Source organism: Acipenser ruthenus, chromosome 2 (genome assembly GCF_902713425.1).
Source record: "Acipenser ruthenus chromosome 2, fAciRut3.2 maternal haplotype, whole genome shotgun sequence".
NCBI lineage: Eukaryota > Metazoa > Chordata > Actinopteri > Acipenseriformes > Acipenseridae > Acipenser > Acipenser ruthenus.
In genome coordinates, this window is record NC_081190.1 from 23,652,771 (window position 1) to 23,675,960 (window position 23,190).

General features: G+C 37.4%; 1 protein-coding gene across 3 annotated transcripts; it reads right to left on the reverse strand.

Moving 5' to 3' along the window:
* Positions 1-11: 11 nt before the first annotated feature.
* On the reverse strand, positions 12-22,704 carry LOC117962514 (cortexin-3-like). Of its 3 annotated transcripts, none has more exons than XM_058992382.1 (2): positions 22,582-22,704; positions 12-2,382 (listed from the first exon to the last, which is right to left on the reverse strand). In XM_058992382.1, the coding sequence occupies exon 2, from the start codon at positions 2,336-2,338 to the stop codon at positions 2,048-2,050; it is 291 nt and encodes a 96-aa protein (XP_058848365.1). In that variant the 5' UTR covers positions 2,339-2,382; positions 22,582-22,704; the 3' UTR covers positions 12-2,047. The 3 variants fall into 3 exon arrangements, with proteins under 3 accessions (XP_058848365.1, XP_058848370.1, XP_058848362.1); XM_058992387.1 differs by lacking the exon at positions 22,582-22,704 and adding an exon at positions 14,010-14,079; XM_058992379.1 differs by lacking the exon at positions 22,582-22,704 and adding an exon at positions 13,562-13,853.
* Between the last annotated feature and the right edge of the window lie 486 nt (positions 22,705-23,190).

Here is a 23,190-nt window from a genome sequence, read left to right on the forward strand (position 1 = left end):
CCCCCCCCCAATCTACGAGATAGAACCTGAAACCAGCTAAAAAAACCCTTGTGTTTCAGTCAGCTACGGTATGCTGAATCTATACGTACTGTAGCTTTCCCTCTGAGTAATTTCACTGACATCTGACCTTCTGGTATGCATCTGTAGAAGTTGTGCAATTTATCTGCAGTTACTTTTATTTGTGATGTGATGGTCTGAACATTCAGTAGCTAGCCCTGTATCTTTTTTTCTCACAAAATAGGAAAATAGAAAAGCTTTTTCTTGCAAACAGTATTTCATTTTCTTTATCAGCAACTGATTATCATCACCATCGGGATTTTCTTAATACGACTTGAAATTGAACTTTTAGTAATATCTAGCCCTACAGCCCTCAAAAAAACTATTTATTATTTTGTCATTTAGAAAACCATCGACTTAAATCCCAGTACCGGTTACTCAACCCCTGGTAAGATGATCCACAATTAAAGATGGTTAACAAATGTGCTGATTTGTAAGCCTTATCTACAACAGACAAGTGTCTTTGAAAAACACTTCAAGGAGCTAATCCCTTCAAACAAACAAAAAATTAAAAAAGAAAAATTAAAAAGAAAAAAACATACATGAGCAATTTTAGTAGGGATCATGTTAAGTTGTAAATCTGGTCAAAGACAATAGGCATCATATTGTACACAATATGTCTGATGTAGTACATACAGGAAACAGGCCGGTAAGTCACACCATACTCTGTAATATTAATTTCCCTTTGGTTTTCTTTATGATATCATTCAAAAACAATACAAATTAGATATTACAGTTGCAAAGCAGCAAATACCTTTAAAAATATGTATTTCACAACTGTGTCTTATTAAGCTATTAAAAAAAAAAGTTTGGTTTCACTATGAGGATGATCCATTAAATTAACATGAAAAATGTTCTTTGCTGTGTAAAAAGACCACTTGTGCTGAAGATTCCTCTTTTCTGAACATTAGAAGGGCATGCAGTGAATTGTAATGAGATGACATCGGAATCTGGATCCTTACCATGATACTGGAATTTAAAGAAGGCACCAAAGCACAGTACATCAGATAATGAAACTCAGGTTTTGCAGTGTTATAATTTTCTACCTTTATTTTTCTTTATTTTTCCCCATTTGTGCTTTACAGTCATTGCACAGATGTTTCGTTCAGTTTGCCTATCTAGTTTGGTAATTTTATTTATCATGGTAATAGCCCAGCAGCTTTTAAATTTGTATTTCTTTTAAATTTTTCCTTTGTGGACAGCAGCAATCAGGCCCTCAACCAGCTATAACAAACCTCATCATAACTAAAGGCTCAATGCGGGAATGATCTAAAACGTCATCTTTTTAACTAGCCTTGCTGTAGTCAACGTTGCATCTTACTCGGCGTACATGCATACCTTTTCATTGACTAATGAGATAATTCTACTCAACACAGTAGAGTAAGTAGTATGAAAAGAGCCACACAGGAGTTTAAAGGCATTTCAAGCACAATTCTGAGCAAGATATTCAACAGTAGTGAGGTCATAAAGCAAGCTTTGTTAATCACAGTACAGTAACCTAATGCAGTGTGCTGTTGCCTTGGTGAAACTTTGATGACACTTCAAAATGCACTAATATTTTACATTTGAAATACAGACAGGTAATAGGAGCAAAGTAAAATATAAAGGTTGTTTTCTCTACTATGTTCCACAAATTCATATAAAAGTTGCTAACAGTCTGGACACATTTAACAAAGAAATGCCTAGTGGGAGGCATTGTTTTGTTTCATGCCTTAGAATGTGGATTCTGATTTGATAGCTATATAACTTTAAGCAACATTTAAAAAAATTTAATTTGTTAGAAAAGCGGAAAAACCCTGTAGGAGCAATCATCCAACTGCTAAAAAGCACATCTCATTGTCTGTCCGAAGCCTCTTCCCAGGATGGGTAAAGAGGTTTATAGAAGAAGGCGTTGGTTTGCCACCCTCATGTAAACAAAGTCTTACAAAGTGCAGAGCAGTCTTGTCAGTTTTAGACTGCTTGACATTCATGGTCAAAGGCCACATGGGTGTTATGTTAAAGTGTAATCAAACTGTCCTTTCTCCAAGCCGTCCAGCCCGTCAGCCCAGGTGGAGGTGGGCATGCTCCTGTAGGGATCCAGCAGGATCCGGAAGCACCTGACAATAAGAATCCCCAGGATAATGAAGAGCAAAATGACAAAGGCAAACGTAGTCTTCTGCTCCAGGGTCATGCCTGTGTTGGGGATAGCATCCCCTGCTGGTAGGACGGTGGAAGTGAAAGGCTCGCCATCCATCATCCAGGAGAGTTGAAGCGGGTAGTCCCAGAATATCCTCTTTCTCATCCTCAGTTTCCCATGGTCGAGCTCATTAGGATAAATCTTGTCATCTGCAATAGAATGCAATTCTTGTTAATTTTCTCACCTCTGTTTTAATATGGTTTAAAATTATAGGCACATTAGTGGTTATTTGTAGCCACTTACTCTTCATAGGACCATGTCTGAAAAGTTTCAACAGTGGAGAAAACTGGCACTATTTCTCAAATCCAGATTGAGGTGCGTATGGTAAATAATTATGTCACATAAAGACATTGATAGATATTTCTTGTTCATTATGATTTAAAACCATGTCAGTAAAAGTGTCTCTTTGTCAAAAATCCCTATCCTGAGTATACATTTACTCTATGCAACAATTTGCGTAATGGGTTTAGGCAACTCTTTTATTGTGCTTCTTTGTTGTGCGCTGCATGCTGTGCTTGCTCAGATTTCTGGCAACATCAGTTAAAAATCAATTAGCATTAATGATTGTTCTCTGAACAAAGTAGACTAATGGAACATTTTGAATAAAGATTATGTTGCAATAATTTTATTTGGATCCAGCTTGCTTAAAAACAAAAGAAAAACAGTAAACATTGTCTGTCATCTTGTTGCATTTTTATTATGGACTGTCACAGTCTAAATTAGCTCCAAGATCCATATTTGTTATTTGTGTAAGCCCTTTACACAAGCAAACTGATACAGGAACTTTTTTTTTTTTTTTTACTAATTTACAAGTAATTATATTATCTAATATAATATTCCACCTGTCTGGTTAGATGCAATTGTTGTTATCTATTTCGTGGCAAATAATAATTCTGGCATTCTTGACCAATGTATATTGTATATAAACTAGGGCTGCTCCGATTAACAGATCAATCGGACAGATTAATCAACTAAAGAGTTGATCACAGATTAATTTTTTTATAATTTTAATCGTGCAGAATTTAATTTTTGTATATAAAATAAAATCAACCAATAGAAGATCTGCGGCAGTCCAATCATAAGTGAGCAGAGGCGGGACATAAACAGTTAAAGATCTTTAGTAGGTTTAACAAATGGGAGAGTCAAAGATCTGCCCCTTGTTATGCAGCTGTCCAATCATGAGTGAGCAGAGGCGGGACATAATTGGGAGTTTAACCAATGGGAAAGTCAAAGAGATTTCCTGATTTTACAACTGTCCAATCATCAGTGAGCAGAGGCGGGACATAAATATCAAATCAAATCAAATCAAATGTTATAAAACGCCTTTCATGGCAAGCCATCCCAAGGCGCTTTTAACAAGAAAAAGGACATTCCGAAGTACTTTTAGTACAATAAAAACAATATAAACAATAAAAACAGCAAGAGAAAACAACATTTTAAAATTTAAAGCAAATAAAAGCAACTCTAACTGAATAAATAGAAATAAAACTATATAAAAAAATAAATATTATAAAGATATAAATGCCTTATTATAGAAGTATGTTTTTAAAAATTGTCGGTGTGTCTCTCACTGTGCATGGTAGAGCATCCCAGAGTTCATGACTGAATGCTCTACCACCTGTCCTTTGCTTTAAAATCCTTGGGACAGATAGCAGCCCTGCATCTAGGGTAAGGGCATAACAATAGCTGAAGACTGTTATTGAGAATTATATTGAGAACTTCAAATTAATATTTCAGATTGCTCATGGTGTACAAATTGCTTGTGGTGTACAAATACCTGAACTCGCCACTTCCAATATTCAAATTATGAAAGGTATCCGTGGCTTACCGGTAGCTGTCAATTAAAGTATACTGTTGGAACTGTATTTTGTTTAGTACAGAAAAGGCAATATGGAATAGCACTGGCTACAACAATCTAGGCTGTCTAACAAGTCAGCACAAAAACATGATCGTTCCCAAAGTCACTTACGAGCCGCTGTTACACTCAAAACGTTTGGACAAATCCGGATTGATGTTAAACTGGATGAGCAGAAGCGTAGGGATACAATACATCACAATGAGCAAGTAAGAAAAAATCATCGTGAGGTTCTTAAACGCTTGATTGATTCTGTTGTTTACCTTGGCAAGCAAGAACTGGCATTCAAAGGGCATGATGAAGGCAACACTTTCTCTGATTTCTGACTACGACAGCATGTTAAGCAATCACTGTCAATAGCTACAGTATTCTTGGGTACCTCTAACAAGATTCAGAACAGCTAAATACGGAAAACCCTGGAGAGACATACAGACAGGAAGATAAGCAGACAGGCAGGGAGCCATACAGACCGACGGTCAGAAAGATAGCTTCCATATATTTCATATTCTGATACTGATAATAACTCGAGGTTAAGGAGGATCTTAGCAAGTTTCATCAATTTGACAAGTGGTTCTCTAGATAAATGTACAAATATTAATATGGCATACAGAAAGTCAGACAGCCTCCATATACTCCATGATACACTCATAATTTTAGGTTACTTACCGTAACCATGGTTCCCTGAAAGAGAAGACGACCACCAAAACATTGACCCGCTTTGCGGAGGTGATAGCCAAGAGGAAGGCTGCCTTCACAGACAGATACTTCAACTCCATGGAGCAGGGCCTTCGTGAGAGCCTCCAGTATAATATCAAGGCTCCATTCTGGGAGAACGACCCTCCTGGGAGGGCGTAATTGCAGAGCACCTTTAAGAAACCGGTTTGCCAAGAAATGCGCACCTGGAGATACCGGAGATACCTTCGAGTGGTGCAGGGAGAGGCAGCTCCTGCTTCCCTCCCTCTGGCAGTGGTGGAGACAGAGGCAGCTGCTGCTTCTCTCCATCTGGTGGAGGTGGCGACAGACAGAGGCAGCTCCTGCTTCTCTTCCCCTGGCAGTGGAGGCGGCAGAGGCTCCTCTCCTCCTGGCGGTGAAGACGGCAGGGGCTCCTCCCCTCCCGGCGGTGAAGGCGGCAGGGGCTCCTCCCCTCCTGGCAGCGAAGGCGGCAGGGGCTCCTCCCCTCCTGGCAGTGTAGGCGGCAGGGGCTCCTCACCTCCTGGCAGCGAAGGCGGCAGGGGCTCCTCCCCTCCTGGCAGCGAAGGCGGCAGGGGCTCCTCCCCTCCCGGCGGTGAAGGCGGCAGGGGCTCCTCCCCTCCTGGCGGCGAAGGCGGCAGGGGCTCCTCCCTCTTGGGTGCTGGAGATGGCCGGGTCTGGTCCACCACTCAGAACCACTCAGCAGCATCCCCCACCAGACCCTGGTTCCACACCTCTTCATACTGGGGGTCCCCGTAAGGGCAGTTGTCCCGGACGTGCCCAAACTCGCCACAGGCGCCGCACATGGGAGCCCCTTCCATCCTCCTCTGCTCCTGTTCGGCTGCCCAGTCCGGGGGTCCAAATGGAGTTGGAACCAGGGACCACCACTTCTTAGGCTGCTGCTGCTGCTGTTGCAGCTTCCTTCCCATTTTTAATAATTCAAAGAAACAAAAATAAAAACAAGGCACCTCCCGTAACTCCTCTGCGATCCCATGCAGGACACCACTTGTGACAGGGTTGGCCGATGTGGTGACACCAGGCCAGAGGCAGGAAGAAAAACAAAGGAAAATACTGCAGTGCAAAAGGCGCGGCATGCGCCATTTTTATTTTTAAACAACCAAAATAAATAAAATATTTTAACAAAAAAAACACTGCTCCCAGAGCAAAATAAATATTCAAACAAAAACAAATCTCGAAAAAACACAACAAAACTCAGGTCAGGCTGGGCAATCGCATTCACTGATCCTGTATTTTGATTTATTTTTAAACTCCTCTCGCTCTCTCTCGCTCTGTTCCTCCTCTCGAACAACCAACCCAAGTGCAGAGCGCTGCAGGCTTTTATGCAGGTGACCATCTCCCAATTAGCAACAAATTAATCACTTCGGGAGATGGCCACCTTCTACATAAGGTTTTTACATACTACTGGCAGAGGACGAGCTGCCAACCTTGCCTCTGCCAGAACACATTTAAATGAAAATAACAAAAACATACGGCTTTGCTGTCATATTTATAAATAAATAAATCATAACAACAACAACAACAACAACAACAACAACAATAATAATAATATAATAATAATAATAATAATAATAATAATAATAATAATAATAATAATAATAATAATAATAATAATAACAATAACAATACAACAAATACAAAATAATAAGTTCCACAGGGGCGGAGGGGTACCCCGTTCTAAAATAAACAAATAATACATTTAAATCAAAATACAAAACAAATACATTTTAAAGCAGGGCTTTGCCCTGCCCCCTTTTCATGTGCAGGGCTCCTAGCCCTGTCACAGCCCGGCACACTGGGGTGAGCGGGCCTAGGCAGTTGGTGACGTCTACTCTACAGCGGGGTAGGTGAAAACACAGCCACGGTGGAGGAAAACACAGTTGACTGGCTGTTGTTGTTTTTAAAATTGTACTGCAATGAATCCACAGCACGGAATCGCTCGACAGTGGGGGTACAGCAAAGCCTATCCCAAGTGGAGGAACTGCGTTCTCCCCAAGAGTGTAGGCTAGAAAAGACACACAAATGCACTCCTTTAAATCAATACTGCACAGGCAGTCGCTCACTTACGACAGACAGCAAAAAAAGGAAGCCTGATTGATTTGGAGCCGCTGATTCCACGAAAGCAGCAACCCAGCTTTCAGCACGAATGCAGGGGAACTGCAATCGACTCAGAAAAGCTCTTTTTCAAAACACGCTCAGTTCAATACAAAGTCTTACCTTACCGTCTTGAGAGGTAAAAAAAAAGAAATGGCTTCCATGGAATGACAGGTTCTGATGACAATGCTGATCTGTTTTTGTCCACTTAAGCCTTTCAATAGGATTTGGGATATTCATGCTCATATAGGAAAACATTCCAAATATATTAAAAAAATCACATACAATTAAAAAACAATGGACCTAGATCAGTGGCGGCTCATCATAAGAGGCTATGGAGACTAAGACTACATATATATATAGTGGCAGGGCAATTAGCCCAGCGCAGGGAAAATGAGTGTTTGTGGCAGGGAGAGAGTTAAAATCTCCCTGCCAAACTAAATTGTTAATTATTTTATTGTTTAATTATCACCTGCACCTGGTAATTGTTGTAAATTAGTGCCAGGTGCAGGGTTTAAAAAGCGTGCAGGCAGTCTGTTCTGTTCTGCTGTGTGTGAAGAAGCCTGCTTGATAGTGTGCTCAAGCGTATAGAAAGAAAAAGGTACTGTATATAGCCTTTTTGTGTGTTTTGTTTAGAAAACTGTGTTTTTGTTTTGTTTTGGTTAAACAAGTAAACAGCTTAGCTGTCCTGTGTGCGTTAGGTACCTGTTTACATTTAGTTAGTGCTCAAAAAGGAGCTAGGTGTTCATTTTGTTTTTGTTTTGTTTTTGTAAATAAAGGTGAGCAACCGCGCTAAAACTGCGAGTTCCTGTGTTGGGTCAGTGGATTTGAAAGGGGCAACGAACCCGAGAGTTGCATCTCGGTTTACAATATATATATATATATATATATATATATATATATATATATATATATATATATATATATATATATATATATTTAGCCTCCCCATTTATTAGTCAGGAGCCGCTACTGACCTAGATAAATCACCATTCAGAACATACAGGCAGACTAAATTGAAATGGAGACAGAGCAACAATCCTTCTGGCAGCATCAGCAGACTAAATTCATTTTCATTTATGTTCTAGAAAAAGACATTCAAACTGACAAATGATCTAATTTAAGGAGAATGTTGATGATTTACAGATTTCTGGCAGCTTGAAGATGCACCTTCACGTACCAAAAAGAATAAATGATAGCACTTCACAATAAGTGACATGAATTCAAATGTGATCTTCCCCATGTGTTTATATGTTGAGTTCTGTCTTATAGCTGGTCTCATCTGAACCAAAGCCATCTTTAAGCAAACGCTCAGTGTAAGGAATTTGTGCTTGAACCACTATTGGCAGAACTCAGTGTTTTCTATTCTACCCATCAAACAAACAAAATCCTCATGTAACTATGGCGATAAAAGATAACCATAAACAAACTGTTGACACTAAACCTCAAGTTCAAAGAAAATCCAAACATCTTTTACTGAGCAGGGAGCTTGTCACATAGAGTGATACCAAATGATCCTCAAAAAAAGGAAATGTTTCTCTTCTGAAATAACTAATAGTTTTTCATTTTTTAGTGCTGCTGTTTTTGTTATTAATTATTGGAAACTATGTTGTGTTTCTGAAAGGAGAATCCACCCTCTAATCACATACGTAACAGTTCCTATAAATAGCCCTATCGCCTATGCCGCCTTGTCGTTTCTTTTTTTGGTGTTTCTTACCTGGCATTATGGATTTGACTCCGCCAAATGATACTTCCCGCATCGGCAGTCATATGTCTTCAGCTCCCGGACCTAGCAACCAAACTTCTAACTTTTTTTTTTTTTTTTTTTTTTTTTTAAAAGCTCCAGTGATCAGACCCTGAATTAATTAATCAGTAAGGACTCCTTTTTTTTGGAATGTCCAATTATGTTTTTTCTCCTCACCACAGCTTGTCCCCACACAACACAGACGTTCTGAGGGCGTATAAGCATCTTCCTATCTCACAAGCCTAAAGCCAAAATCTCTTTTACGCCAAGCAATCCAGAGCAGAGGTGGGCTGGCTATCGATCCCAGAGACAGAGATCAGCCCTGCTTTTTATCCACTCTGAATGTGCACGGTGTCTGGCCAGTAGGGTTCGCTGTTGTGCAATAAGGAGAAGCAATCCCTGCTGGTTTCCCATCCCCCACTCCGGGAGCGTCAGAGCCAATGTGGCACCCCCTTCAGGGTCCCCAGCAAAGTTCAGCCTCTTTGCACAGCCCATTGTTACGTAGATTTCTGTATCCCCATAGAATTCTGTATCCCCTTAGATTTGACGCCTGCGTAGATCAAGATCGCTATATGCGAACGCTTCTTCTGTTTCTGAACAGTATTTAGATGTAATAAAATTAAAATGTGTTTTAAAAGAAAAATACAGTTTTATAAGGTTACTTTTAATCAAGGGTTTCGTGTATTGAGCAACGCAGGAGGCTGAGCGTACTGTAGGAAATAAGTGGTGTTAAATGTGCTACAGAATTAGTTTGGTCTTGTTTTCAATATTTGTTGCAAACTGCAGCAGAACTCAATGGCAGTGTTTGAGAACACAGCGGGACTCGGGCACAGGAATATCACGCATCCACGTCCAGCTTTGAAAAACTGCATCTGCACAGGCATGGAATCAAGCGTGGATACAGAATTCTACAGGGATACAGAAATCTGCGTAACACTGGACGCTAACTGGCGCCGTCCAAACTGTGTGACATCGTACGGTCCCAGCGGCAGCGCTTTAACTAGAGGAGCCACTCGGGGACCCTAAAGACTCCTCTTTATCTATATTTTACAAATATATCTATCATAGTCTTGAGCTGTGTGATTATTTTGTATTACAAGGTATGTCCTTTTGGGGGTAGGTGGTAGTGCCACTCGTCTACCCGCTGGCAAGATATGTTATAAGATATAAGATATAAGATATGGGGGATGGTGGCCCAGAGTGTCACTTGTCCTGCCCGCTGGCATTAGCTGTCATCAATCAATAGTCATTACATCATAGTTCAGCCAGCGTATAGGGGTGGCTATCGAGCGCCAATGGAAAGGCCATGGGCCAAAATATTGTAGGGATCTCGGATAATGCAGGTAGGCGCATCACACAAGGCGAGGCAATCCACACACAGGAGGAGGGCGGGCATGAACCCGGGACCTCTCGCACTACTGGAAGACACTCTCACGAGCACCCAAACCAGACACTGCTGCCTTCCCCCGTGCACACTACAAATATATTGTGTTTCATCATGGGCATGGAGATCTGTCAAATGCAATAAATGATTGTTCAATTCAATTATTTTGTGGATGTCTCCTCTCTGAAAATATATATGGGGCACGAATGTATACCTTAATGTTTTTTAGACATTGATTGGCATGTCAAAACACTAAAATCAAAACGTGTCTATAGCTATATCTATCTATCCATATACTGTATATATATATACTGTATATATATATATATATATATATATATATATATATATATATATATATATATATATATATATATATATACACTACGTGGAGTCATGAATGCTTTATAAATGATCTTAGCTCTATAAAACAAGATGTTCCTATGACAATACTCTAGAAACAGCAATTACAGTTTTAATAAAATCAATACATTCAAGGTACTTTGAAGCGAAAGTAATGATTTTCTACTAAAAAGTTAAAAGGCCCTTTATCCAGTACAAAGTATTGATTAAACTGTGACTTGCTTCCATTAGAGCAAGTCTGAGCATTTAGCATTCAGAGGGCATCTGTGACATTTGTGTGAACAAGAGCCAAAGAACTTCATAAAGTTGAGCTTATAAAAACACCTTCATGAGTCTCCTTACTTGACACAAATATGCTTTCTTATGTTTTGTAATGTGACATATGAAGGAATACTTTCTCCAAAATATGCTTCAGTACAAATGTTTCTGTTATTTTTTCATTACTGGTGGACAACAAACAATTGAACAACATGCTACTTCTGCAGCATATTTATCTCCTTTTTCCATAATAGTGATAAGACGATTTTTAATAACATCTAAATATAATTTGGTATTGCTATGAAAACAGGTAGAACAATAATACTGAGCAATGTTCTTTGCAGAAAAAGGTAAAGATTTGCAAACTAAATGCAAAATTAAAAAGTAGTGCATTAAAATACGCAAGTTGATGCCTTACATACATACATACATACATACAGTACATACATACATACATGTTGTCTGTATATGAACCTAAGTACAACCCATTTTGTTGTACACAATGACAAACCAGTAATTCTCCTTCAATACATACTCTACAATACCTTTAAATAATAAAGTTTAAAAGTAACGTTATTCTGCTACTAGGTATTCAATGGACAATGAGACATCCGTTGCGTTCACTCTATATTGTTTTCTTAGCCTGCCAGAATACTCACTTGTCTAGGGAAAGTGACAATTCTCTTTAGCTATGTCAATCAGTTCCAATGAACGAACTCATCCCTGACAGAGATTCTGATTCCCTGATGTGCCTCGTCCGGATATTTAATTCTGCATCCACCCATGAGTGATTGTTGCATGGTCAAGGCTGAATAAGTGCAGATCTACAACAATGTAAGGCTTCAAACAAATTGCAGAAATAGATGTCTTTTACACAGGGACACTGGCTAGCCCCTTCACCAGGAAAATCAAATAACGCCTTGTCATTGCTTAAAGTCAGACTCTTTTCTCCCTGTACAACTTGGGTGATTCTCATGAGCATTATACTGAACAAATTCATTTCCAGTGGATTTCGTGGCATATGATAACAGAAACAAAGTAATGGGTTTCCATCATTAATAATACAGTACAGTACGTATATCCTACTGAATTGCGCAAGAAATTGAACTGTATACTGCAATTTGCGTTGAGACCAATAAGATTAAAGTAGTCATTCTTATGACACAGTGCATTTGCTCTTATGTTAATTACATCCCCGATATGTTTATTGAATATACTCCTGTGTGAAACCTGCGATCTGCTGATGCTGAGTCTCAAAAACCAGGCTCTGGTTTATGGGAGACAGGGCTTTCTGTTGCTATGCACCTAAGTTATGGAATGCTCTTCCACGGGTAATTAAGGATTCAAAGAATGTGAATATTTTTAAAAGATACCTAAAAACACATTTCTTTAAATTGGCATTTCAGCCTGTGTAAGGAACTGGCTTTTTATGAGTTTGCGCAGTACTTGTGTTTTGTGTGTTTTGTTTTAACATATATAGCCTGCTAAATTATTTATCTAAAATAAAGATTATTATTATTATGGTTTATGTTTTTGGAGTGATCTAGCCAATAAAGGAAACATGCTATAGAATCCAGTTGTTTATCAAGTCAAATTATGTTTATCCCTATCATTACATTTCAAAATATTTAGCTTAGTTTATTTTATATATATATATATATATATATATATATATATATATATATATATATATATATATATATATATATATATTGTAACACAGCAGGGAGGGGGTTAATCCTCCCTGCATGGTAGAAGACATGTGCGAATGCACATTGGTGTTAATTGTTAATTATCCCCTGCACCTGGTAATTATTGTTAAATTAGAACCAGGTGCAGGGTATTTAAATGAAGCAGCCAGTCTGTTCTAGGCTGCTGTGTGGAGAGCCCGCTTGGTTGTGTATACAAGTGTAGGAGAAAGGTAGTATAAACCTGTGTGGTTTGTTTTGTTGTGAAGATTTTGTTTTGTGTTCCAGGTAAACAGCTTAGCTGTCCTGATTTATAGTTTAGGTTCCTGTTATGTCTAGTTAGTGCTCCGAAGGAGCTAGGTGTTTGTTTTGTTTTGTATTTTGTTTATTATTTGTATTTATTAAAAGTGCGCGGAAGCGCTGAACCCCCAATTTCTGTGTCTGGGTCTATTTGTAAAGGGGCAACGAACCTGAGTGGGGTCAAGACGTCACAATATATATATATATATATATATATATATATATATATATATATATATATATATATATATAATGACAACATTTAGAATGTTTAGAAATAGAATAGGGAAAAAATATTCTGTGCTAAGTGAAATGTGTCTAAAATGTTTACAGAACATATAATTTGGCAATATAAAAATGCAGTTAAATGTTTGCATTTAGCATACTTAAGAATATGTGCAACATTCAGTTTTGTTTTTTAAATACTACAAGTATTATCCTACATATAATAATCCTCATAGGTCTAAGCTTCTTCTTTAGTTATCTTAATTATGCAATATTAAGCTGACTTGAAGATTAGAGAAAGACTATACAGACCTTTAAAAAAACATATTATGTTAAGCAATGCAATCTACCATTATATGTTGTCATAAGAAACAAAGCCATTTTTTAACAAAGGCTAATGAAAACCTAAAGTGAAAATTGGTTCACTTGCAGCTTGTCAACAAGTGAAATACAAAGTAACAGCCAGGAGATAACTAGCTCACATTCACAACCCGGCACAAAGCAATACCATTTCACAAGAATTATATTTACAAGGTAAGTAAATTATTATGCAACACCCTGAGCATATCCAGGATTTATCCCCAGGTGACAAAAAATCTACACAATCACATTCAAAATTGAATTACAAAGGCTTGCAAACCACCAGTTCCTGCTTTGAAATGCAGTACATGGATGCACCAATTAGAGAAAGAGTCAAACATACTGCTACCTTTATCAATCTGCAAGAAAACCGGGTCCATTTCCAGAAATTAGGTTTTAAGGAAAAATCTGAAGGTTTCACCCATTTTTATTGTTTCTTTTAGAAGTCCATCGCTTTCTTAAAGTACAGGTGCAAGGGTGTTATTATTGTTCCCAGATGAAAAAACAAAACAAAACAAAGGTAAAACAGAGCTCTTCCCTCCAGTACAGCATACAGATACTGCAACTCATCTGTGGTATCTATCAACAGAGTGGAGGCAGGCTTCAAGCTGTGGGTATGAGAGAGAATGCTTCAGGAGAGCATTAAGATTCAACAGGAGTATGTAATCACTGGGCATTCCCACACCTCATACACAATCGAAAAGCCTGAACACTAGCACCATACCCCTTCTTCTGCTGTATTAATTCCTGCCAGAAATCTGCATTTTGATGCCAATTAGCCCATTTGTCAAACAAACCTTTTATTGATCTGATTGTGTAACCTTCAGGCAAATCCAGTGAACTGGCAGACTTCTCTGAAGCTGTGAGGAGGACGGCTGCTTGCCATTGAGTTTAATAAAATAAGTTGACCTTCCAGAAAAAACTGCTTACTTCAAAACCCCCCAGCCTTTCTATAAGCTACAAGATACTGTTACAAGAAATATTGCAGCCAACAGAAAAAAAGCTTGCATTTGTGAAACACACATTATCCAACCTATGCTAAGAATCTATAATTTTTAATGTTATTATGCTCCTTCGGTGCTTAGTAGTGCAGTCAATCCATTTTTCAGTTCAAATTGTAATTCTATTAGTGATTTGGTATAAAATTGCTACTAATGAGGGTACACGACCAAGACATTTGTATTGATGTTGTCTTTAGTAGGACACATTACTATTTAGACCAGCTATAATTAACATCTCATAACATGATGCTCTGAGGCAACAAAACCCTAAACAGAATTTAAAAAGAAATGTTCAAGCTCTCTATATGCTTTTACAACATACATGATCACACACCTGATACCCTCCCTTCCCCCTCCTATCCTTCTCTCTGTGTAGTGGATGTGGGTGGATTGGTGTGTGTTGTTTGACAGTGAAAGTGTGTGTGTGCATGTCTGCTACCTTCTGTCTCTGGGAAAACAGGATTCACTTCTAGAACTGAAACCTGAAACTAAATCATTGACATTTGAATGATATTCCTGATATTCCATCAATTGTTATTCACATGGTCTGCTATTCCAAGCATAAAGGTGAATTGGTCAATTGAAGTATAGGTTTTATAATTACTTACTGACATAGCTTACCCTGAACAGTTTATTTAAATTCCCATAAGTCTGGAAGTTTTTGTTTGCAGGATACTGGTTCTATTTTTGTGTATTTCATGTTCTAACAATTGTAAATAAAACCATTGTCACACTGACTGACAGAAGAAGGTACAAACTGTTATTCCAGGTCTACTAAATGTTTTAATGCTATTGAATTGTTAAGCATGCTTGTTAAAAAAAAAACTAAAAAAAAAAAAAACCCTGCACTAAACCATTTATACAAATGTCTAGTTATTTCTAAGAAACAGAGAAAAAATGAATTGCTGTACCTTATTAATTACAAGTTAAAGTTTTATTCTGGATTAGGCAAGGTGGCTTTTTTAAAATATTTCCTTATATATCCAGACTTTATTATCTATCACATACTGTATGTTGTGTTGACAGCACAGCAGTAGTTCACTTCAAAGAAATATTTCAAAGCCAAATAGGTTTTACGTTTTCAGAACTGATCTGGAGTAAGACTGCTTAGTAGTTTAGATTGACTTGTCTAAGGTTTCAGATCCTTCTTAATAGAAAACAGGAAAACACACCTGTAACATATATTGCCTTTAAAAAAGTTATACTGTCAAGTTACTATAAAGTTACAATAATTGACAAGGTTTTTTTTATTATTATTATTCTGTAACGTTCCTAAAAATACAAAACCAGATGACTGATTTGTGCCATACAGCCAGATAAAAGGACTCACTCCAGGATGCTTTTTTCTAGTATTTGCCATTAGAAACTAAGGAGCTTGGTCCCTGCTGGGGATTACTTAAGACAATTACTTTCTGCTTGCTTAGTGATTATATGTCATGAACTGATGAGCAACAGAGACAATTATATATTATCCCTGACAAACACAATTTAAAAATACAAACTCTATGGTTCCGTATGCATTTGGTCCCCTATGCAGCCTGAAAGCCTGCTACCTCTGTATTTCTCAGTATAACTGTGCAAAACAGGTGCATCCGCTTTTGTAATGGGTGTGCGATTATATACGTGATTTCTAATGCCAGAAATTCCAGTTATCTCATCAGTAAATGAAGAAAGCGTTAGGGCCATATTGCCAAGTCCAGTGTTCTCTGGCCACACAAGACGCCAGGTGGGAAACTTCTCTTTCAAAGTTGATTTTGTGAACATTGAAATTCGCTAAACACAGCGAAGGGGCCGTACATGTATTGCAGCCATTGTTCTTTTGCCAGAGAAGATCCCAGTTGGTGAATTGATATTTTGAGAGAGAGGTTTGTGACCTTGACATGTGTTAAAAGGCACTGAGATTTACTGAAATAGTAGTTTTTAATCTCTCAGCGTTACAGGTCTGTGCCGTTTAAAACTTTTGTGTCTCACTGTGCCCTACTTTCCCCTATGCGTTGTTGTTAATTTAAATCTGTATAGTTGGTTCTTTTAAATATTGAATACATTTTGTTGAATAAAGCAATGAAGTATTTGAAAATATACAGGGGTTGCTTATTTTCCTTACCTCCAGTATATTTTAGTAGTTGTAATTGTGATTGTTTCAACATTGACCATCTAGTACTGGGCAATGTCGTCCTTGCCCGGCCAGTCTTGTTATTTAAATCTTTATGACAACATTGACAGACAAAATTGGTCAATGCTGTCATTGGCTGTTGCTTTTGGGCTCTGACAACAGTGCCCGGTCATTGATGTCATTGACTGACTTTGGTCTTAACACACACACACACATTTGAAAGGTATACAAGACAGATTCCCATTTTGGAATCTGTCTTGCATACCATTCAAATCCAGTGACAGAATAACCAAGTGAACTCCACTTACTCTGCCATATATATTTAGCATTTGTTTACAATGTTTTTGTTGTGTTAAATAAAACTACATTATTCAAAATTATTGAATCATTTAAAAAAAAGTTGCACACTGTCCTGGAATCCCAGCAGCACTTGTTAGAAGCTGTTTAAAACAAACAAACAAAAAAGTGAATGGTTTGTAAGCATTACAGGTCTTATTTGTGACGGATTCTCCCCAAATCTAAACCTCCCACAGTGCTCTGACAGAAGTGTAAGTCAAGTCTATTATTAGCGTCAGGAGCAGGTTTCCTCACTGTGGGTGAGATCATTAAATATAGACTGAATCCAATTACTGAAGGACAGAAAAGATCACATCAAGTTAAAGTAGCCATTAATTATTAACAATTAAAATATAACCAATACAACTGTACCACATGGTTAAATAAATCCCTCTTATAGATGTGCACAACTAACGTACAAAGAATTTAGCTTATTACCATTATTAATACACTTGGTGAAATTTAAACACGTTTATAAATGATATACTGATAAAAGAAAGTAAATAGTGGAAAATCTAAAAAAAAATAATAATAATAATAATTTGATTCTCTGTGAACAAAGTACCTAAGAGTAAATACTTCATAATATGAATATCATACCAGTACAGTATACTTTAGTCCTACTGTTTCCAGCAACCCTTCATCATATATTTACATAGCGTAAAGTTACCATGGTGGTAGCTGTTTAAGTGAATACATCACTCTGTTCTGGTTATGCACTTCTTCCAGTTCAAACTCAACCTACACAACCTTGTATATAGTTTGTCCTATACTAATCCCTGCTTGCATATGATCTGCTTTACTGCTTTCTATACCTAATGCTCATGTTGGTGCTCACGCCAGCATGAGAAAAAAACAACCTAATAACTGCATGTCCCCCGGCTGGATGGTATATTCCTAAAGCAGTCAACAAGACAAACTAGCTCACGGTTTGAAGCTAGATACAGCCTGCCCTGTGCATTGGACTTCAAACACAATCAGGGACAGACCCCTGTGACGTGCGAGAATATTTTCACAGCTCATAAATCAGAAATCCAAATGTTTCCTTAAGGTATAAGCCTGCTGTAAGCTACAAACGTATAGAATGGCAGCATTTTGGCAAATTCTGGTTTTCTAACAGCATCACAGCATTTTGTATTAATAGATAAATGGTGTTCAGCATGTTAATGCTAATTAATCTATGCGTATATATTTACTGCATAGTTTTCAATGGAAATGTGTGCTTTAAAAAGAAGAAAAGCTTAAATAATAGTGTCTCCATTCAGAACAATAAATCGCTAATTTACAAATTGATTTTAAAATCGTAATTTTTCCAGAAAGAAGAATGTCTTGATTTGAAATTGTTTCATTGGAAATCTGTTTTTCATCCTTTAAACAAGTTATCAGTAAGTACAATGACTTACATAAACAAACTGCTTGGTAATGGTAGCGTCTGTAGCAGAGTATGCTGGCTTGAAAATGGTACATCACATGTAGCTTAAAAGCCCTATCAAAGGTCAATTAAAAGAACAGTTTCATCCTCATATGCTTCACAGATTAAACACGTATCTTTGGTACATAAATAACCGTGGTAATGCGATGCAGCCACTCGATTGGAACACTGTGTTATCATAGAAATGTTATAGATCAAAATGGAAACCGAAAACAGTGGAAAATCCATGAGCCACCTAGTGTGCAGGGTCAGCCTAGTGAAGGCCATGCTCCTATATAATATATAATATACAGCTTGGCCATATGTTTTGAATCACCCTACAGAATTAACTAATTTTGCTACATAAAATCCAATAAAAACCTGCGGAATAATGTTATATTAACATATTGAATTACATACCGCCTTGTAGTTTTTCATATACTTAATAAAAAAACTGACAAAAAATTGAAAAATGTGACATTTCGAAATCTAGCACTGTACTAATATTATGGCTTCCGGTAGACTTTTGCGATATCATTGTGTAGTTTCTTTGACAACATGATGTAAATAAATGACCTAAATTATGTTTGTATAGTTTTATTTTTAAAATTATCTCTCAATCCTAAAATTCTAGGTGATGCAAAAAGTATTATTATTATTATTATTATTATTATTATTATTATTATTATTATTATTATTATTATTATCAACAACAACAACAACAACAATAACAATAATAATAATAATAATAATAATAATAATAATAATAATAATAATAATAATAATGTTATTATTAGTAGTAGGAGGAGGAGGAGGAGGAATCGTAATAGTATTATGTGTTTTTTTGGTGCTGGGTAGCCTAAATGACAAAAATGTATGGCTGGAATCTGTCAGAAGTTGTTGGTTGTAGATAGAAGTCAGATGAATAACCTTGGAATAAAAGCCGTGAGGTGCATTCAATTAAATATTATAATTATTGGGAGAAATTTATTATACTTAATCTCCAAAGAAAATGTGCAACATGAAAACAAAAATCTATTGACAAAGGTTTGACAAAGGTTTTCACTTCCCAATAGCTGTCAAAAAATGTTGTCTAAGCAGAAAATAGGCCAATCTCAGGGTGAAATTTTGAATACGCATTTTTGTTCACCTTTATTGATATATTAATTTGCATCTCTGGACAAAATGTATTTGCAAGGTTGCTTTTCATCCATATCAAAAATAGAAAGTAGTTCCCACATCAGAACGGCTGTCATTTTCAGATAGGGACTGCAGTTTAACGAACAATACTGTGCAAAGCCTTTGACACTTTTGAAAGCATTAACATTTTAATCAGGTAACGTTTGTACCCACTGTATAGTACAGTAGTTTTGCTGCTTTGACATATTTTTAACATATCTTTCTATTTGGCAGAAGCAGTTTCGCAATGCTTGGTGCTGATTCTAAAGATTACCCGAGGAGGTGCATTGAGATGTTCAGAATTCAGACAGAGTATGTGGGTAAAATTGTGGCAATCGTGACAGCATTTGAAAAGGTTTTACTGTAAACTCCTGCACAATGCCTCCAGCTGTGCAACATTGCTACTTTGATGACGCCTTAGACTGTGCAATGCCCTCCCATGTGCCACTGCGTCTTTGTTGAGTCTCTCAAAATTCACATCTGCAGTCCAGTCTCATTTCTGCTGTTCAAACTGTTGAACATATTGTCACGATTCAGAGTGAGGGGGAGATGCAGGGAGAGCTGGTACAAGGTTCATATTCATCAAGCATTTACCACCATGCTAAGTTTGCTCTCTCTTTTTGTCATGCAAAAAGTTACAGAACTAGCAAGGGACAGGTAGGGGTTACTAAATTAACCTCTAGTTATTTATTTGAAACTTTTTAACTTGAATGTTTTGTTTTCTTTATAGAAATGTTTTTGTTCCTTTAGCATGGTAGTAAAGGCTCTGTGAATATGGCCCACTGTGGCAAAGTGGTTTGCAGTGCGCAGGTGTAGGTGTGATGTGATTACGAAACAGAAGACAGACAACAAAGTTCACGATCCAAACAATATGCTTATTTATAATCCCGGTCTGGCGACCACAAAGAATAATCCCAGTCAATACACAGCAATGTGTATTGAACTGATCCAAAACAACGGGTTACAGTCCTGAAAGAATATACACAGTTCGAAAGAATAAGTCATCGCCCCAGAAGGGAAGCGATGAGGCAACCACGGATTGGAGGAGAAACGGTTGCACTCGCGTGACTGACGATACAAAAAGGGACGTGGCTAGGTGATTTGTTCCTTTTGTTATGCTTACACTGAACCAAGAAAGGAGAACTGAATTAACCGTGAGTGTTTTTTTGTTTGTCAAGTCTAATTGTACTGTTAGTTATTATTAGACGGCTAACAAGATCCGGAGCTGTCTCTTAAGGCCAGCATTAAACCCGGACAACACTTCACAACTGTGCACAAATAAATTGTATTTCAGCATGAGCACTTTAGCACTCTCTCTGGACTTGTGATCGTGTGTGTGTGTCTTTGTGTGTGTTCTACTGTGTTGGTGTACCGTAGCTCCACCCCCTTTCTAGATGGCCGACTTCCACCTTTCCCTGGAAATGAATAATGAATTGTCAGACCATCCAGTCCGGGGCACTCTGTTCCCTTTAAACAGTGCCCTCACAGGTTGGGAGGGAGATTTATAACCAAGATTCATTCTTTCTCTGTCACACCCACATTTTATATCATCGCTTTGTGTGATATTGATTCTTGGCAGGAAGACGCTTAAAATAAAACAATAATAATAAACAATGATCCAGTTAATTTAGAAAAACACCAATCACACAATATGACACGATATGTGAATGCATGATTAAAAACAAGTCAAGGAATGATATTTGTACCAGAACCAGTACACTTATATTCAGTACAGATGCATACAATTCACAATTAATAATAGCAAGGAAACACATTTTAACTACCAAGACTAGAGCATGGGTTCTCAAACTGGGGGTCACAGAAAAGTTTAAGGGAGTTTCAAACGAACACGTGCTTATGTTCTTGTAATGCAAGTCACAGATCAGGGATGGCCCATTAAGGAACAGAGAAATTCGCTACCTTGGTTTTGGATATGATCCTAAAGCATGTCCAGTGACAAAAACTGCAATTTTCCTGCAAATGTTCACAGTGTACTAAACGATTTGTAGTTTGGCTTCATTAGGATTACATTTTCTTTTCAAGTTAGAATAATGATCGCATTACCAATGCCACTCATAAAAAATGCAATGTCTTTGTGCCCTGACAGCTCAGGGCGACAGAAAGAATAAAAAAGGGATATACTAAATAAGAATGGGGTAGTATTTTATTGAAATGTTTCAGAAAAAATGAAATGTCTTATCTGGCAAACCTGACAGGGATAATAGCGGTTGAACAGTTATGGATTAATTAAAAATATTTTATTCATAAGACGTTCATTTTACCGTAAAAACGGATACATTCAAGTATGATACAGAAATACCGGTAGATACTTAAAAAAACTATTTGGTTACCAAAGTAATATTTACACAATGCCAGAATACCAGGCAATGCTACTTGGTTATTGTATTTTATTTATGGAATATAAGGATAAATGTGACTGTTAAATCTACCATTACATCATCTGCAATAATGTTGATACCAGATGATAGAAGCCCTGCTGTTTTTATTTTTTAATTTTTTTATTTAGACTAAAACATCATAACAATATTTAGGATCGTGGTTTTGCTGACATTTTTACTGGCCTGTTAAAACTGCCTAAACAAGACTGCAAGGAGCAATAGGAATTCTACTGACTGGTAACTTTTGCTAGAATTACCACAGTCTTTTCTGGAACTGATATGTAAAGTACAAGATCATTCCTGGCCTCATCTATTCTTGTGCTGACAGCTGGTGTGCTATTGCAGGACGTTTAACTGTTGATACTATTTGTCTGATCAACTCTGTGCCTAAATATTTTTTAGACAACCTATCAATGTGGTCAGTTTTTAAGACCTGAAACGTATTTGTGTGAAACAATAACTTGTTTGCTTGTTTCCTCTGTGCTTACTTGTAATATACACATCAAGGGCAAACAAGTTAGATAACTCTAAATTATACATTTTTTTAATGTATACATATTTAAATGAACAAAGTTTGGTATCGAAAAATGAAAAAAAGCATAAAACAATTTCCCTTAAGTCTAATATGTTTATTACAATGATGTACTGTTAACAACTATTATATAAACTCACTCGCTGTGTACACAATGGGAAAGCATGCACTTCATGAAAATAAATCAATAATGTCCCTGTCCTCACACAAAGTTTACTAGTGTACTCCACAGCCTGTATCATTTCTAGTTGTGCAGAGAGGTAAAGACAGGTTCCAACTAAATATATGTCCTTAAGTGTTTTCTATCACTAAATGTCAAAACAGCAAACCACTGTGGTGTTTGCCAGTGTTTTTTTCTTCAGTAACATTGCTAAAATATTATACAAATTCCACCTTACCCTAATGTTGAGTGTGTTCCAGTCTGTCCTTACTGCTTAGTGTGAATGCCTCCTGCATGTTTCAGATTGGACCCTCCCAGTGGAATTTTGATCCCACTGCCAGACTGCCTCACTGAGCCTCTGTGTTGACCCTGGTGTCCTGTGGCCAGCAGAACAGCACCGGCAGTGTATAACTCCTGTCTCACAGGCACCCTGACTCACCCAGCATGTCACCATGCTCCTGTTTGCCAAGGACTCCTGATCCGAGCAACATGTTATCAAATACATGTCTACTGGGGTGTGACATTTTACTTAAATGCTCAGTATGTGAGCCCAATGTATTCCAGCAGTTTTTCTTGAATAATGCCTTGCAGCTGCCATGCAGCATTTATATGGCTTAATTTGCCTTTAATTAGCCAAAAGGGGTCCAGTTCCAGTTTTGAAGACGATGGCCCTGAATTTCTTTCTGGCTGATGGTAGCATTGGATGAAATGTCATGGTATAGTGAATGAAATGTCACCTAATTGTATAGTCCTTATAGAATGTTTTTTTTTCCTTTCCAATTATTAGCTTCAGTGCTCTTTTAACCATACCCCCTTTGTGTTGTTGAATACTTTTCTAATATATGTT

Bases quoted from the DNA above. Each gene is read 5' to 3' on its own strand.
- LOC117962514 (XM_058992379.1), bottom strand. From the start codon at position 13,592: ATGGACCCGGTTTTCTTGCAGATTGATAAAG. The intron at 2,383-13,561 runs GTAGCAGTATGT...ATTCTATTGCAG, and splicing joins TTTCTTGCAGATTGATAAAG to ATGACAAGATTTATCCTAAT.